Source organism: Sinohyriopsis cumingii, chromosome 7, assembly GCF_028554795.1.
Source record: "Sinohyriopsis cumingii isolate HCF-2022 chromosome 7, ASM2855479v2, whole genome shotgun sequence".
In the NCBI taxonomy this organism is placed as follows: domain Eukaryota; kingdom Metazoa; phylum Mollusca; class Bivalvia; order Unionida; family Unionidae; genus Sinohyriopsis; species Sinohyriopsis cumingii.
The window spans coordinates 104,940,905-104,960,096 of NC_142967.1; the positions used below are offsets into that span (position 1 = coordinate 104,940,905).

Below are 19,192 nucleotides of genomic sequence, written 5' to 3' on the forward strand. Positions count from 1 at the left end.
CCAATCATGAATTGGAAAAACATAACCATTATATTTAGAATAAAAGACATTCACAACAGTTTCTAAATTCTGAGTTTTAAAACTTGACTGTAGACTCTGTATTTTCTAATCCTGTTCTTTCATGACAAGACTTACTGCAGTCTTAATAAAAGTGGGTTTGTTATACATTGCTATACATTGTATTAAAAGCATCAATACCTTAATATTTAGAAAATATGACTAGTTTTGTATTAGTAGTAATATTGCACCATGTAAAAAATTTAATTTCTTCAAACATAAATTAAAGCAAAGTAAGCTCAACATTGATGTATCCAAGATTATTATTATATTGAATAATTGTATTAATAATCTTATTATTAGCAATAGTAGTAGTAGTAGTAGTAGTAGAGAAATAAATTAGTTTAATGATTTCAAAATCTTATAAAAAATTATTTTTACTATTGATAAAATGTATCATGCATTATCTTCAAATATTTGTTCAAATTGTTTTTGGCATTTTTTTCTCTGATTTTAATTCTGACTTTTCATTTCTTAACATATTAGTGACATTGATCACAAAAATTTAAATTTTCAAATGTGAAAAAGAAATTAAAACTATAAATTTCTTTAATAAAAATTATAACTTTCAGTTACAACTAGAGCTAGTAGTCATAGACGCATGGCAGTGAGATCTAAACTGGAATTGATCATTCTACTAACACATCTCTCTATCTGTATATATCTTGGATCCACATCTAGAAATAGAACATTCTATATTAAATAATGCTTTTACAAAGACTGTCCACAGTGTTGAAATTTATTATCTATGCAAAGCTGCATGTGTGTGTACATACCACTATGATCCTCAAAATAAACCAGACAGTATCCCTCATCTGTCTTCATTTCCACCCTCTCAACATCTCCACCACCACTTCTTCTCTTGTTCTCAAAGTAGAACAAAACAACATCATGTGATGTAGAAGGCTGTATGTTCTGCACAATGATGCAGTTGGAAATGTCAACTCTTGCAACCTGAAGGAATGCTTTTTCAATGCTTCTTTCTCTGAATATTTTTCTGAGTTGAGCAATATCTACAAGAACGAGAACTAGATCTTAGAGCACAATCAGGGCATCAAAAGGGGCTCAGTTTGCTAATTCTAACAGCATGGCCTTAAATAGAATGACTATGAAAAAGATTATTTCCTAAAGTCAAGGGCAATAACTCCACATTATGATACACAAGCTAGCAATTAACCATCTTGTTGTTGTTGTTGTTGTTCTAGGGTTTAACGCCATTTTTCAGCACAAGATAGGCCATATATGGCGGCCAGTATAACTGGTGGAGGAAGAACCCTGGAAAACCCAGGAAAGAACTACCGACCCACAAGAAGCTACTGGCAGGCTTTCCCATGTACCCATGCTAGCCGAGCCTTGGACTCGAACATACGCAGACAGAGGTGAGATGGCAGTGATCTGGAACGGTGAGCACTTTAGACCACTCGGCCACTCGGGGCCCCAACCATCTTGACGTTGATTCCTTGAATTTTTATGGGACAGAAACCAAAGGTTGAAAGCACTGCCCATATGGTGTTATAACTCCACTTACAAGATACCAAATGTTGACAAAATTATGTCAAGTAATCTTATGGGAGTATTCATCAATATTAGAGTTGCATTCTAAATCTGACAATGACTGAATAATCTTTGGAAAACTTATACCAAGCAAACCAAATGTTTTTAGGAATGGTCAGTCATGGACTAAAACCAAGCAAACTGATGATGCAGAGTTGACAATAAACTTTATATGGGATCTAATTAACATGTTCAACCACACATACTAATTTTCAATGAAATCCAATATTTCTTTGAAATGATTTGCTGCTAAAACAAAAGTACAGAAAAGATGGAAAATCTGGGAATATAACTCTGTTAAATGATGTATAATATTCAAATTTATTTCATGTTTCAGTAATAAAAAACTTCATATAAAATCTGATTTAAATTCAACTATCCCTGGTTAAGTAATTCTTTAGGAACATTATTTTAAAAAGGATGGTAATTTGGGTCGTATAACACAGCTATTGATAGCAAAAATGCAATAATTTTTTTGAGTACATACATGTACTAAATCTTGTTGAAATTTAGTTATCTCACGCAATGTCTAAGTGCAATATCTAACTTTAATAAAAGAAAAGCAATCAGGGGCAATAACTGAAATGTGATGCAGAATTCTTATAATTTAACTCGTCTGAGATTTCACCATATTATGCTACACACCAATTGTGGTTGCTACCATGGTGCATCATAGGGCAACATAATTTATTTCAGTAGCCTTAGCACTAAATAACATACACTACATGAGCTTTTACACTATTCTGCTTTAACTTACCTGATAACTAAGTATGAAAAATAGTTAAAATATTAAGGCAAACTGGAAATTTGTTTAGCCCAGAATCAAAGAAAATACTGGGTCATGACAAATGAAATGGTCCCTTCAATATCAATAACTGATTTTATCAATGCCAACACACTTTTAAGTCCAATTTTTAATTAATGAGATAACAGTGAGAATTCTTTACAACTGGCTTATTATGTGTTCTATCACACCAGCAAACTGACAAAAATGAAAGAAATGAATTGATACAATCAAAATGTCTTAATCTGCACTGGACATGCAGCATACACGAATATCACTCACTTGGCTTACATAAATTAATGGTGGCATTAATGATCAAAAGATAGGACTATTACCAATATTATCTGACAATGTCACAACAACCTTTCCCTCCTCCTCCCCATACAGGAATTCTCTGACTTTTGCTTCTGTCCCTTTCTCAAGAAAGTTTGTCAACATTTCCTGTGTTATAGCATTATTCAGCCCCTGGATCAGGACTCTGTTTTCATAGCATGGCTTTGGTGGTGAAGGATGGAACAATGTCACTGTCAAGGTCTGGCCATCCACCTGGTGGTTACTGCGGGAAACTACTCTCTGGGCCACTGAAAAGTAAAAAGCATGCACCTCACAAATAAATTTTGGCAGCTGATGGAAGAGACAAAAAGATGATGTTCTTATAAGAAATGTAATGCCATAAAAATGCAAACTGATTAATATTATATAGCCAATGGAATTAGTGATCTGAATGCCATTCATAGCAAGTAAAACAAGCAGTTGAATATCTTACCTGAAATTAAAGGCTTTGTATTTTATGATTTCAAACCCTTCTTGATGTAGAAGTCAATGATGAAAGGAAATGAAGGGATTATTCACTTGGCATGGACACCCAAGTATTACTCTAGTTTGTAGTTTGCACGACCATTTGTATTTTTAAGGAATGACTAAAATGCAGGTTCTGATGACAATTGTTTCTATTTCAGCATTAAAATTGACATAACAATAATTTTAACACATGAACATTAGTATAATTATATAATATACGAACCAAATTTTATATTTCTATTTTATTTCTATGATGAATGACACTTTTTTTTGTGTTAAGAAAGATAATGAAAGATAAGTAAAACCTGAAAAAGAGAAATAAACAGTCATGTACCTTCAGCCTCCATAAACGTAATGTAAGCAACTCCATCTCCTATTTGGACTTCCTCTGTATCACCTCCTCCAGATCGCCGTGAATTTTCAAAGTACATCTCCAGAACTTCCTTATTTATGTTGGCTGAAAAACCTCGGACCTCCACGGTGTTGCTGATTCCTCCATTTCCCACTTTCCTATCATGACTGACAGCACCTTTAAATTAAAGTAGATATTGTTTGGCAAGCAATCTCATTATTCTTTTTCAAACCCACCTTTGGTTAATTTATTAATATACTGATTAAAAGAAAGAAAAACCAAAAAATCTATCTGCTTAGGAAATACACAATTTCCATGCAGTAAGGTCATAATTCCAGAGCAGAAACGGAAAAAGAAACAAGAATCTAATGGAAAGAAACAAATTAATATAAAGTTACAATGAAACTATAGAATGATGTGGGAGAAAAATGTTGTCTTTATAAAGTAAAATATTACTGAAATTCCATTTTTAAGAGGCCGCCCTTCTGCACTGAAAAAAATGACCTAATAATTGGGGTGGCTTCTCTCCTCCTTTGGATTTAAATTCAAACATTTTCCTCAAGCTGCTATAACAGACTGTCAAAAAGACACTAGGGCAACAGGCAATACAAAATCCCCTTACAAAATGAACACTTACATAATAACTGAGGCAGGTAGAAAAACAGAGAAGTGAGAGATGGTGAAATACATAGATGCTTCATTTAACATAATAACAGTTAATTATATCAAATTTATTACATGATAAGCCCATGAGGTCAGCCTGATAAATTGGTAAAAGTGAAGGGGTTGGGTTCGTAATTATAGACATATATTTTAGGGTAAGAATTGCTAATAAAACCCTTAAATGTTTTTCCAATATATAAAAAATTAATTTTAATATTATATTAAATGTTTTAAATACTTTGGAGCTTCTTATGCACTTAATGGTTAAATGTGTGCAAATATTTGTGTAACCCCTCAAATTCTGTTGTTTCTAAAGGTCACCCATGAAAGCAAGAAACATTAACTCTTCCTGGCAATAGGTTACATAAAAAACGTAAACAATGACTCTAGTAGATAAAAAATGGATTTAAAAACATGCAAAAAAAATTTCATTTTATGAAAAAGCAAAAATGTATTCCAAGGAATTGGATTAAACAAACAGAATGTCAGTTATTATACTAAAAACATTTCCTGAAATTTTCTGACTCAATATTATCATGTGGGATTGAGAATTACTGGGATATTTTCAAAGTCAGGCCATCTACCCTAGAGACAGTGGTATTCAAGATAAACATTTGCATTTGCTGACTCGACATTATCCCTGTCAGGCCATCTAATCTAGGTAAGATTCTTATCTATAGACAGAGGTATTCATATTAAAAGGTTCATATTTAGGGAATAAGTCCAAGTTAAACCATTTTGAAGAATTTGGAAGAAAGAAAACCATATTAGGTCATTTTCTTGTAAATATAAATATGCAACCTTGTATCTTTCTTTATTCATATACAGTATAGACTTTCAATACTAATGTGCATACAGTTAAATAATAATTATAAAACCAGCTAATGAAAATATAACTTCTTGTGCTCATTATTTTATTATATAAGGTGTATTTAGTGTAAAAATAATAAAGATAAATTCTGCATAAATCTATTTTAAAAGGGGATTACATACTGAGACCAGTATATGTCAACAAAAAGGTCTAACCAAAATCTTTCCATACTGAGACCAATATACACAAACAAAAACAACTTAACAGTATGGCACTGTTTTTCCAAACTTTTTTAGTATTAGTAATTTGCAGATTATTAAATAATGCATTATACATTATCATTTTCTTTGTTTAAGTGATTAGAAGGTCTACAAGATTAGCAAAACATAGATACATAATGTTGACTTATGATACTGTTTTTAATTTTAAATCATAAACTTGACAAATCTAAGTTTACTATTTTAGTATATATTCAAACCTGTCCTAAAGATCACCTGTGTTCACTGGTCACCTGATCACAATGGTCATTCTATTATCTCTGGCAACTTTCCTGTGCAAAAGCACTGTATTTAATAGGCACCTGTGTTCCTTGGTCAGTGTCCAAAGGTTTCCTAAGCAAACAATGGTTTCACCCTGCCTTAAGCAGTCACTGGAGACCATCAGCAATGATCACTCCAGAAATGCAAATTAACACTTCTTTTGTTTGATGAGCAAGGCATTCCTTTGATAAAGGCATACCATGTTAATCAACTTATAAGTGTTTTACATTTGAGTTGTACTTACCATATCCCAGTCACACTGTCAGTCACAATTTCAGTAAAGTCAGGGGTCAGCCAATATTCAAAATGTGTCTGTAAAGGCAGGTGAAGTTCTGGTTCATGTGTCACAACAAATAGCCATATAAGGCGTATTTTACATTATAGTAAACTGGAACTAGCAATAGAAACTTGAGGCAACTAGGAATAATTGACCAAATGTTCTCAAAATTTGTCAACTCCACACTTGTCAATAGTAGCACTGATATTTATCTGTGGGTGGATTACACAGATCACCAAAAAATTATTTCAAATAATTCAGATATTCTGGATCTTTTTGGTGTACAAGCAATCAATGAATGGTTTATTTCAAATTATTTTGGTCGGTGATAAAATGGATGCCAACAGGCACCCATACATTATGACATGCTTTCCAAATCATTGCGTAAACTTTATAGGCAATCTGGTTAATACATACGTTCATAGATCTATAAATATATGATAGGATAAGCATGAATTGACTGATCATACCAGTCTAGTGTATGAATATATGTCAAGTTCAGGTGTTGTTCAGAACTTTTGGCACCATATAAATGTTGAGCTTTCCAATTCTTTGTTAATATTTATCTTTTGGACTGACTTATTATATTTGCCTTGGATACGAAAACACAACAAACATGTTATAACACATCTTAAAAACTAAAACAATAACTGAGGTGTGATACTAGTAGTCTTTGAACAAGTTTAATTCTCTAGACTATATTGGGAGTTGGACTTTGACTCTTGGACAGAACCACCTAGGTTGCAGGGATGGATTGGTATACCTGTTACAGTGGGACCCTGCTATAACACGGTAGTTGGGAGCCATAGAATCCGACCGTGTTATGAACCGAACCGTGTTATATGCAACCAAGTCAGTTAGCTGAAGAAAATGTAACCCCCCCCAAAAAAAAAAAATGGAGGGGGTAATAAATGCGGGTGGTAAAATACGTGCTTCGTCGGCACAGTTGCTATCTTGAATTAATGCATATTAAATGAGAAATACACCTGTAGTGAAAAGAGAGAAGACATCATATAATAGTTTACTTTATTAAGAGAACCATGAATTGATACATATACATGAATACTGTTCATATATAAATGTCTAATGTATAAAACGATCAGAGTATCAATGCTGAGTACTCACCTGCGAACCTCATCATATACATTGAATCCACAATACAAGTGATTCCATCGAAAATATGCAAACACAGCTTTAAAATATTCATTAATTTTGAAACAGGTCATATTGGTCTGAATTCAGTGGAAAAACATAGCACAATCACGTAACGAATGATGAAGCACATTTACTCTGAAGTACGTTTGAAGTCGGTAAAAGTTAGTTTGCGTTTTAAGCCGCCGTTGGCATAAACATTTTACCTACAAAAAGTAAACTTTCACAGCACAGTTAAAGTGTTCCAGTCATGTTGGAAAATGCAAAAATCGTCAGATTCTATCACTTTTATTTAAGTTTGGTACTGACTTCCTTTGAAGAAAACTTCTTTGCTGTTATTGAAAGATTGTAGTCGGCTTTCTTTGATGAAGGTGCATGCGCTTTTGAAGACGCCGCTAAAAAACAGCTTTGGAGAACCAAACGAATGCCCATTTCTTATTGTGGCAGCAACATCAAATAATTGTATTGCATGATTGAGATGGGGATTTTTTCCATTTGCTGAGTACGTTTTCATAACAGTCGGTGCTTCAAAGGTAATCTATTTCCTTTGAAATTTCAGCAAACTGTTTTATCTGGATACATTTTTAAAAGGAATTGGCCATCGTTTAGACTATTCTAGATACTGTCCCTCCATGCCTGCTGAATAAACCAATAAGATTTTTTTTAAATATTTTTTTTTTACATTTGTGGTAACAGCCTGATACTGCCTTCTACGCATGCATCTGAAAATTAACAAAGGGTCAATGGACGATAGAGACGCAGGTGTTCTGATGACATGAATTATTACAGAAAACGTGAGTGTTCTGAAGGATTTAATTCGGAGTGAAAAGAAGAGGAATTTTACTTACCATCCACACACAAATGCCAGTTTTTGTAAATATATTAATTACTAGCGAGCAGCCAAAAATCCGATGAAAGACAGATTACGATAGAATGCCTCGTCCAGTTGATCTCCGTTGCCAGAAATGTCAACAACAAAAAAGCAGATATTTCACAACATACAGAAATCATGCTAGATGTCAGGATAAGCAGATTATGATATAACAATGCACTGTTTAGATGGTTTGTCAGTATAGACAAAGAATTTGTTTATGTAACAACAGACAAATTTCAGTGCATTTTATATCCAGTTTGCAGCTTCCTTTCATGGGGCCTCTGAATTTCTGCACTCCAAACCAATGGTTGTATATAAAAGTTTAAACAGCCAACAATGTCGCAAAAAAAAAAAAGCCACATGGTATGTTTTGCAGCCAATAAGGAAAAACAATCCAAGTTTGCGACATTGGCGAAAACCTACGGGATCCCAGAATAAACTTTTTATGTTTTTTTTTCTTCTTCTTACTTTTAAGAAGAAAGAAAAAGTACTTTTTTGTGTACGAGAAAAATACTTTTTTGTGTACGAGAAAAAAACATTAAATTTCAGGAGCCAAGCCACGATCGTTTTGCATTTTTTAGTCATAAGCAATCTCTATCCCAAAATGATAAGCAACTTTTTTCGGGTTTATTTTCGTATTTTTTAAGATTCTTTTTTTGTGCACAAGAAAAATACATGTATATGAAATTTCGGAAGCCACGCCACGACCGCGTTATATCCGAATTCGCGTTATAACGGAGCGCGTTTTAGTGGGGTACACTGTATAATCAAATTTGCTACTCCCTGTTCTTACTGTGCATTAGGATAATTTCATACCTTCAATCTGGAAGAGTTAATTACATTTATTCTCTCCACAGGTCCTTTAGAAAATAGAGGTCCCTCTTTACATCTACAATTACAGTTTAATCCCTCAATTGCTTGACGCAGGTAAGTTTTTCCCTGATACAGGTTACACTGGACTACTTACACAAGAATCCAGGTAATTTCACACCTATTTCAATGTATAATAAACTATAGTATGAGGTTAATACCTGGCTATGATTATTTATCATGTCAGATATCACTGTATTATCAAGAAATCCCCTTGAATAATCCTGTCATTTTAACGTCTACAAATCAATCAGTCCAATATGGAGGCTTCAGTTCTTACCTATCCCACCTTCAGCCATTGTAAGATGTTTACCTCAAATCTTCATAGCTTAGTTCCAACTGGAATCTGTAAAATGAAGATTGCATAAAACATAAAATTATTCTTATGAAATACATACATGTTAAGAAAGTTCAAAGTAAGCAGGTTGTTGTCTAATGAAATAATTTATTGTATTTAATTGATGATACTACCGTTCTGATGATAACCCCATTCCTGATGATAAGTCCATGCTGGATGATTATCCCATTCCTGATGATAAACCCATGCTTGATGATAATATCATGCCTCAAGATAAGACCATGTTTGTTGATAAGACCGCACATAATATAGGCAAATATTCACAATTTGATATTTTCGCCTGATAATTTGTCCACCCCATACATTTAGCAACTTTATTAGGCCAGGCCAGTCTCCAATCATACCATGGAAGAAATACTTTTTTTTGATAATGATTTTATGTATAAATTCAACTATAAATTAAACATCTCATTATACCATATTTTGATGATAATTTGTGTATTCATTCAATTATAACTGAAACATATCACTATCTGTGTTTAAAGAGCTTAATTATGATTTATCAGTTTATGAGGTACACTGCATTGCCCCATCTGAGGCATTCAAAGAACACTGCATTTCCCTACTGAGGTATATGAGGCACACTGCATTGTCCCCACCAAGGCATATGAGGTACACTGCTTTGCCCCTACTGAAGCATTCAAAGCACAATGCATTTCCCTACTGAGACATATGAGGCACACTGCACTGCCACCACTGAGGCATATGATGCACATTGCATTGCCCCCAGAGGCATATGAGGTACACTGCATTGCCCCTACTGAGGCATTCAAAGCATATTGCATTTCCCTGCTGAGGCATATGAGGTACACTGCAATGCCCCCATTGAGGCATATCTGGCAAACTGCATTGACCATTCTGAGTTGTATTAGGTACATTGCATGTCATCCATTTTAAAAATATTACAATATCATTCCTTAATTGAGTAATTTTGTTGAATAAAGATGACATATATATATATATATATATATATATATATATATATATATATATATATATATATAGCTTGCACAGCCAGTTATGAGAAACATTTGAATCCAAAACATAGCCAATACCAACTAAACTGACCTAAAGTGAGTTACAGAAATAAATATCATGTTTACTCAACTCTTTTGTAATCTTAGAGAAACTCAATACTGCATATGAAAATTGTTAATGGTTCTATTCCTGCTTATAGGTATGTAAAAACCTGGAAGTCCAACTTTGATATTTTGTATATGATACAGAAATGCTTATAGCATGTATCTATGTTGCACTGACCTATAGACAGTTACAGCAATACACTGACTCCACATATGCAGGCGCAATTAACTTGAATATAAATGCAATCATATGGTTCTATTTATGGATAACAAGCAACATTAATATCTTTTGTATAACAAAGAGTGATTTTCAATGGGATATTAAACATATTCAGATATATCAACTGTTGCCAAGAATGGGGGAGGGGGATCAGGGTATAGATTTGACTATGTTAGGTTGAGTGATTTGCACTTTGGTTCATATCTAAGCAATACATATATAAAATTTATATAATTTACCATTTTTAGAGTAATTATAGTAAGCATTATGACATTTCCTAGTTTTGTTTTGAAACATAATGCATCAAATATGATGACTTAGGTCTCTAGTATCATGCTTAACGGGGATGACCTCTTGTGACTTTGCATTCCTCTAATTTCTTTTAGTGAATGTTTTGAAACTTCATATTTTGCATTTTAATGGACTTATGTCTACTTTACTTTAGTTTTAAATTATGTCTTCTGGGAGGAATTTAAGGCAATTTTTTCATTTAAATCTCTTTTTCTGTAATAATACATGTACATATAGATGGTCACCTTGACCTTTTACTCATTAATTACATAATATGACAAGGCTGGTAACATATTTCATTATTAAATTGAAGAGAGAAAAATGGTGATTTTAAAAATATAACTCTTATTAGACAGCTTTATTTTAATATTTTTTTCTGATTTTCTTAAATAAAGCTCAAATATTTAAATGTTGCCTGAAATGCAGCTTTGCTCTTTAGGTATAAATGAACTTGCAATATTATTTAATATTCACTAATGTTGTCTTTGACAAGCAGAACTATTCCTAGGGCTGTCAAGAAAATCAAGGGTCGATTTAGGACAAATGGTACTAATTGTATGGAAAAATGGAAACCAGCCTGGAAATGGGTGAACATAAAATAGAGTATTATATGGGTTTGGCTGGCCAGGATTGGTTAATAATGTAAGTTATGTTTTAGGAAAAAGAATCTTTGGAGAACTTATCCTAGTTGCAAGTGAAAAAAGAATAATAGAGACATTGTTTTACTAATACAATTTCAGTCCTTTAATAGTCTTGAGTTTGGAACACTCATTACTAAAATTAGCACCTGACTCTTCGGTGCGGAATTGAAAGCACATGTTTCAAACACATGCAGGTCCAGAAAATACTGTGGTTCATATCCTTTCCTCAACATAGAAGCTGACAACCAGGTTTCATCTATACTGATAAATATAGGTTTGATCATGAGCACTCAGAAATGTTAAGTTATTGAATTTTTAATATCATGGTGTTTGCATAGGTTTACTATTGGAACTGAATTACTACTGTGAGTCCTAAAGTAACAAATTCAGTGATGAATGATTGGCCTATTCAGCAACCTTTTGGGTCATGTGACATATGCACAACCAATCAGTGGTAAGCAAATATATCAGAATCCAAAGACATGCAACCAGTGCAATCAGTTCAAAAGATTTAAGACAGTTGGGATTTGACTGTCAAGTGTTACAAAAAATGGGGGTGGGGCAGCAGCAGTTCAAGAATTTGTGCAAAACAACTCTCTCAAGTTATTTACTGAATAATAAAGACTTAATATTATGTTTGTGACATCAAATGTTGTTATACTGTTTAATACAACAACACAAAACCGCTTGCAGCAATACACATTTCAAACTGTGTCATGTCCTATGGCTTTTGTCCTAAAAGAGGTTTATAGTATGACAGACTGAATCTTCTGTCAGAATCTTATATATATATATATATATATATATATATATATATATATATATATATATATATATATAACTCGACATGATTATTTTCCTTGAGGTAACATTTTTTTTCAACATTAAGCTCGCCTCAGATACCTGGGGCCTGTGGGGTATAAAGTAGTCTTACATGTAAGACTTTGATGCTGATATTTATGTTTTGGGCGTCAAGACCTAAATATCAGCGTCGAGGTCTTACATGTGGGACTAGGGTACAAAGGTCAGTCCACATGACCTTATCAAAATCATAGGTTGGGTCGGCATGACGTCACAAGCTTAGCGACCTACTTTCAGCCATATTGCGGAGGTGAAAACAATTGCTTAGTAACAGTACAGTAGCGTGTCATGTTCGATATGCAAACCATTTTAGTTTACCTGTATTTTGTTTATTATTTCTGCTTTCTGTTCAGAAGTGCTGCATAGTCTTCTGTAAAAGCAGGATATAAAACCATGAATGTGTCTGTTGAATATTGTTATAGACCTAATATATTTTAGGTGGATATGGGTGGTAGTGGTGTGTATGTGCACACAAGCCTGACGTTTTATCAATAAAGTACAGCGAAATCTCAGACAACATGAAATCACCTTATCGGTAATGTAAATGAACACAAGGAGTGCAAGCATGACCACAACCCTCCGCTCGATTTGACTTTTCTCACATGTCTTTTATCGCTTCAGAATCACAAGAAGACTGAAAAACTACACATATACATTCAAAAGACAGTGACGTATGCGTAACTCTCGGCCGATCATGTCATGAATCCAATCCACCGAATTAACCTTTATTTTGACCATTACGGTCACAAACCCTTTCTGTTAGAATCCACCAGACAGAAGTAACCCATTCTACCAATGTGTTTGATTGATTTTCTAGAGGTTGCCACCTGGTAACATTATCTGTCGTTTCAAATGATATTTTTTTTCATAACAGAAAATAACAGTGGAGAAGAAAATATGATACTTATATGAGAGATGTACTATTTATTATGATGATGATGACGAAAATGATTGAGAGAAGGGGAAAAAAACAATAGGAAAGGAGAATATATTACCGATAAGGTGATTTCATGTTGTCAGAGATTTACCGTACTTTGTTGATAAAACGTCAGACTCCTGTGGTACGTGTCACGTTACACAGTACCGGATTTACAATTGTGCTTAAATGTGCTTAAGCACAGGGCCCCGTTGGCCAGGGGGCCCCATCATCCTGGCCTAAAAATTTTTTATGATGAATTTTTCAAATGTTTTTCAAAAGTCAAAACGTCCTAAACTTCTGAGTATGTATGCCTGACTACCTGTGTAGGCCTACCGGGCCTACCTCTTTCAGGGCCCCAGTAAGGGGCCTCATAACTTAACTAGCACAGGGCCTCATTTGTCCCAAATCCGGCACTGGTCATGTACATGTGTACACGATGTGATGTGATTTTGATTTTTAACACAGATTTAACAATTTTTCAGTCATATCGCTATGATGTCTGCAATGTGGCAGTTTATAGTAATGTCTAGCACTGGGGCATCATGCCGCAGACATGTAGCATGATGTCCCACCCAGTCACATTATCCTGACACCAGGCCGACCAGTCCTAACACTAACCTCTTAATGCTGAACGCCAAGTGAGGCAGCTGTTAGTACCATTTTTTAAGTCTCTGGTATGACTCGGCCAGGGATCGAACCCACGACCTCCCGCATCCGAGGCAGACGCTCTAACCACTAGGCCACTGGAGCGGTCATACATGTGTACACGACAATATACGCCAATTAGTGTCAAGACAGTTTGAAGGCTGTTTGTTATATAGTTTGTGTATTGTACACTTTTCATTTATAAAATGAATATAAATGCAAGGTTCACAAGATCAGTTGGCCATTTTTGCAATGTCTTACGTTTACAAAGAGATGCTGGATATCGATACTAATGCACAATATTTACAGAAACTTAAAATTTGTGGATATTAATGATTGTCCTTATAAATTTCCAGCAAATATTTAGGTAAATTACCCAACAAAATGGCCTGAAGTGACTTGGCCTGATATTTGCAACTATCTTACAGATACACCTGGTTTGTTTTTTAACAAAATAATTTGTTGAAGTAATTGAACATATTTTTCTCAAACCTATTTTTCTTTAATTAAACTATATCAAAATCTGAAATTTTCAGTCGGTATTGCTGTGAATTTGATCTTAATTATTTTTTGAAAGTTCTCATTAATTTATATTTTTCTATAATTATTATTCTTTATTTGTCCTATTAAACCTTGATTAATAAGTACTAAAAGTTGCTTATTGTTCAACCTATGTACTTTTATCCACACTGCGTTTATAACAATAATTGCAAATCTTAGGCATATTTTAAAATGTTGTATAGATGTCACCCACACGTTCCTAAAGTCACCAGAACAATGGCGGTCGTTTTCATCTGAGCGATCGTAACTATGCACTGAAAATGCCCGGATGTGAAAAAGTGCTCGGATTCCCGACCCAACCTATTAGTTAAGAGCGGCCCTAAATGCATACTTTAAAAAGGCAGACCATTCTTCATTAATTAAGCATGGCACTGTTGTTCTCCACTAAGAACTTAATGTAAGAAAATAATAAAAAGTGGCGGTGAACAACTTACTCCTCTGGACATGCTTTTGACCTTGCTACATCCAAAAACGAAAGTAGAGTTGCGGTCGGGCGACTGAACTAACTTTCAAAAGGAAGAGTTAATACGGTCACTACATAATACAAACATCAGCGTACGATCACGAGATGTTATGGTTACATTGCTGAAATATAAACATGTCGCGGTGTAACGTATTTTGATCTTTAATAAGTATTCTGCAAACATCAATGATATTAATAAAAGCTGCAATTATATCCATCTGGATATAATAATGCATACAGGGCAAAGTCATACCGCAAAATATTATTCAAGAAACGTAATACGGCACCTATTAAAAAGGTAAGTGTGGTTATAATATTTCTTCTACTGAGGTCGCGTGCGATATTCCTGATGCTTTATTTAAAATGTGCAGGTGCTTCCCAAAAAAAATTAGAAGAGCAAATCTAATATCATAACAAGAGGCCCAAGCTGGACTGAAGTCGCTCACATGAATTACATAACTTAACAGTTCACCATTTCACTAATTAGTCCTAGGTTGTATTATAAGAACTTAACTTATGAAAACAGTCTCCTTCAAAATTTATATAATTATAAATTTCCATATTTTATTAGATCCTAAAAAATAAAAAAAAGGACTTTCAAAAGATAACGTCATACTTAATATGCATACTCTCTTGCTTATACTCTAAGTCATCCAAAAGCTTGATTAAACCCATTTATACTAGTTTGATAGAAATTGGGTTAGAAATATAGTTCTAAATCTGCAGAGGCGATGACATCAGCCAAATCAGATGCAGTGCGTGTTATTATTATGTACATATCTCATTCATTATAGAACATGTCAGCTACAGTTATAATATTATAATACACCTTGTGTAGAATAGCAATAACAAGACACCAAAGAAAGAATCACTCGTTTATAAGTTGATTGTATATTTGGACATCAACAATAGTTATTTCAAACGATTTTTGTATATTCAATACGCGTTTGTTTAAGTGTAATTTATATTACACGAATCATCTGACATGAGACGTAGTATTTAACAGACCCAACTGTAACACATCAACTACTTCTACTTAACAGGAGAAGTTGGATAACTGGAATATTGCTAATTGATCATTTCAGATAACAGTTTGGGAAAGGTTAAGTTTATATTAAACAAAGCCTGCTGACTTGGTGTGTCGTTTTAAACAGTCCCAGTGGAACTCCAACAAGTAACAAGCGAAGGTTGGATCGATGATTCTGACGTGAATAATAACGTGGTAACATTGTCATGGTTCCAAGATCAGTATACCATTCTCTCTCTCTCTCTCTTTCTCTCTCTCTCTCTCTCTCTCTCTCTCTCTCTCTCTCTCTCTCTCTCTCTCTGGCCTGGGTCATCAAAGACCTGAAATTGTCATCAATTTACAGGGGAGTGGGAGGGCAGCAGCATTGCCTTGCATTAATGTATTATTATAGTAATTTATTTTCAGCACTACTTCACCCACCTACCCACCTCTCTCTCTCTCTCTCTCTCTCTCTCTCAAAGTTGAAAAGATGTTCTTGGTTGCTAAAGTATTCTTGTCAAAATCACAAATCTTTCAAGTTACAAGGTCGAAGAGCATAAGTACACGCAAGACGATGATCTGGTAGGGACTGTCATGATCTTGAATCTGATGTTAATGATGATATTGGTTTCATCGGGTCATTTAGAATTCGAACCAAAACATTTATTTTAAGGTAAAATTGACTATGAGTAAACGAAGATATGATTTACAGATTTCATGTCAAACGTGTTTTTGAACTTTCTTATGTAAGAAGTATAATAAGCAAAGGACCAAGCTTCATATAGGAGAGAAAAATATGTAAACAATTCTTCAGATCTTGGGAAATTGTCAGAAAAGTCATTTTGACCTCAAGCGTTTTATTGCAGAGGATGCTGGGAAAACAACCGGCAGTGGAACAATGGTGGTTATTACCGGGATAAATCCGTTGAATAAGCATTTACGACAATTACACCTTATTTACTCGTTTGTCTCCTTCCAAAATACGTATAGTTGGGATAATTCTAAATAGGATTTCATTGAATGTCACAGATATGATGTCGAGTGACTTTTATCTTTGTCAGGCACTATCAGATCAACGTACTAATACACGTGTTCGTTACACAGAAGCCACGGAAGGATGTCGTGGCCATATTGTTAAATGTACGAACGATACTAATTTTTAGAGTTAGACGATGTTTGCATTATTGGCATCTGATTATGATTAGTTATTAAATAATTTTGCAATTTGCATTCACGTATTCTTATCGTATCATGGTACACGCCTGTAATCTAATTTTATATTTTTAAATCTGTCTTTAGAGTAATGCATTGCTATTCTTATGGGTAATTTAATTATAATCAATGTTCGTACATAAAGTACATCCGAATTAAAATGCCGCATTCCTGTTTGGTTGGCAACAGTTTATTTTCTTTGAGCGCTGTTGACTTTTCTAAAGTTGTCTACAACTCATATGTTTCGTATTCTTTTGCTAGTAAGTCTCTAATTCGTCACATTCTTTTTAACAGTTTGCTTTATTCCAGAAATTGATAAACTGCTGAATAAATTTAATCTAAACGACATTCTTGATTATCTAATCTGAGTTTAGAAATATGAATAAAGAATAATTGTTAAATTACAAGTCCTTTAAAAGGCTATGAAATGTTATAAAGAGGTTTATCTTAGTAAATTCCAAGTTAGTGCTTGATGGCAGTTTGATTCCCTCATTAACATGGATAGTAAGAAAATTTGGATAGCATCTCTTGTGCCATTTCGGCTCGTTGGCAATATTGTGACCAAACATTCTTTGATCTTCGGAAGGAGCTACGTGTCCTCATTGTCAAACAGTCTGTACTTCAGTCATTGATCATTTTCTATCCTTATGTAGTTGTTTTTTTGTTTTTTTTTTAAATTTTAAACACGACCATGAAACGTTTGTGTAATATTATTGATAGATCTGGAATGCATGTTTACATTCACCTAGATTTAATGTTCGATATCGATTTGCGAATACTCTTTTAAGAACGATGACCAGTGATTTATTAATTCTTCTAATCAACAACTTGTATATTTCCTTCTCATGTGTCTTTTAAATTTTAACTGTTGCCTCTGTGTGATAAAATATATAACAAATCTTTGAATGTACCAAGGATAATAACGAACATATTCATAGTTAAAAAATTTCAGTTTATTTTTTATACTTTATTAGCATTGTAATCTGTGTGGTTCATCAGTGGTTGCATCTGCATTGTTGCCATGGATACTTGCCCCAGTATTTTTATCTATAGGAAGCAATTGTTGTATTTGACAATTTGTTTAGAATAAGTGTATTGTGTTTTAACTCTTACACTGAAGAGATTTGTAGTTACTAGCTTGCGTGTTGCTAATAGTTGAAGGTTTTATGATGCTGGTCATTCTCTTAAATTTCTGAAATTGTATTTCCATTTCGCTTCAGCAGAAAATATTCAAAGCCAATTCGCATATAGGGCAGTTGTTCTCACCTAAATTGCAACCCCAAATATGTTATAATGTAGGCCACAAAAAAAAATATTGGAAGAAAATTATGATATGATGATAAATCAATTTATTTTTCATGTTTCTGTTCACTTTATTGTATTTTGTATGTTGCACATACACTTTAAAACTGCACTTCCAACCGCATGGTGGTATTCAAATAGTGTACAGGTATGGTGATTATTAAACTGCACATTAAATCTGGTTGAGAATGTAAAATATTTATTTTAAAAAAGTCATATATCACAAATTTCATCAGAATACATGTATATGAGAGGTAACCAGAATGATTTGTGGGAGAATTAATGTATAGCAAGTCTCTATTTGCAAATATTTACAGGAAAGAGACAGGGATCGTGAGTGTACTTGTTTAATTTGGGTCAAGACATTATTGATATTTTAGCTTTAAATGGCATGCTACTCTGGAAATGAAAACATCTATGGTGGACAGATGGATGGAGTGGACAGACTGAAATAAAAGGCCAGAAAGATATTGAAGCTGACAATTTCTTAAAAGCAAAGAGCACATCTCAGATTACAAACAAGCATCAAAGACATATATTGAATAGTTTTCAACTTTTTCACATAGACTGACGATGTTGAATAAAAAAGGCACATGCATACCACCTTCCCTGATATCTGTAAAAAATGTCAGAGTGATATCTTAAATGGCTTTTGAGTTTTACCCTAGAAACGAAGTGTGGATAAACTTTTGATTGATTCATGGCTGAAGAGACAAAAATAAAAATGGTTTGAAAGTGAAGCATTGCGAATAACAAAAGCACCTCTATAATACAAGTCTAATACGATTGAGATATATCAGATTTCATTAGACTTTTGCCCTGGAAATGACAATTAGTGTAATGAATGGATGAACAGAAAAATGGACAAAAGAACTGAATAAAATATTGAAATTGAGC

General features: G+C 33.7%; 1 protein-coding gene across 1 annotated transcript in view; it reads right to left on the reverse strand.

Annotated features, from left to right (window-relative positions):
• The window catches only part of LOC149795866 (uncharacterized), a 37,311-nt gene extending 22,506 nt beyond the window's left edge, over positions 1-14,805 (reverse strand). The window contains exons 1-5 of the mRNA XM_089963873.1: positions 14,747-14,805; positions 9,015-9,080; positions 3,531-3,725; positions 2,731-2,976; positions 773-1,070 (exon numbers count right to left, since the gene is read on the reverse strand). Coding sequence (XP_089819999.1) covers positions 773-1,070; positions 2,731-2,976; positions 3,531-3,725; positions 9,015-9,033 — 758 coding nt within the window. The 5' untranslated portion in view covers positions 9,034-9,080; positions 14,747-14,805. The remainder of the gene's footprint in view (positions 1-772; positions 1,071-2,730; positions 2,977-3,530; positions 3,726-9,014; positions 9,081-14,746) is intronic.
• Between the last annotated feature and the right edge of the window lie 4,387 nt (positions 14,806-19,192).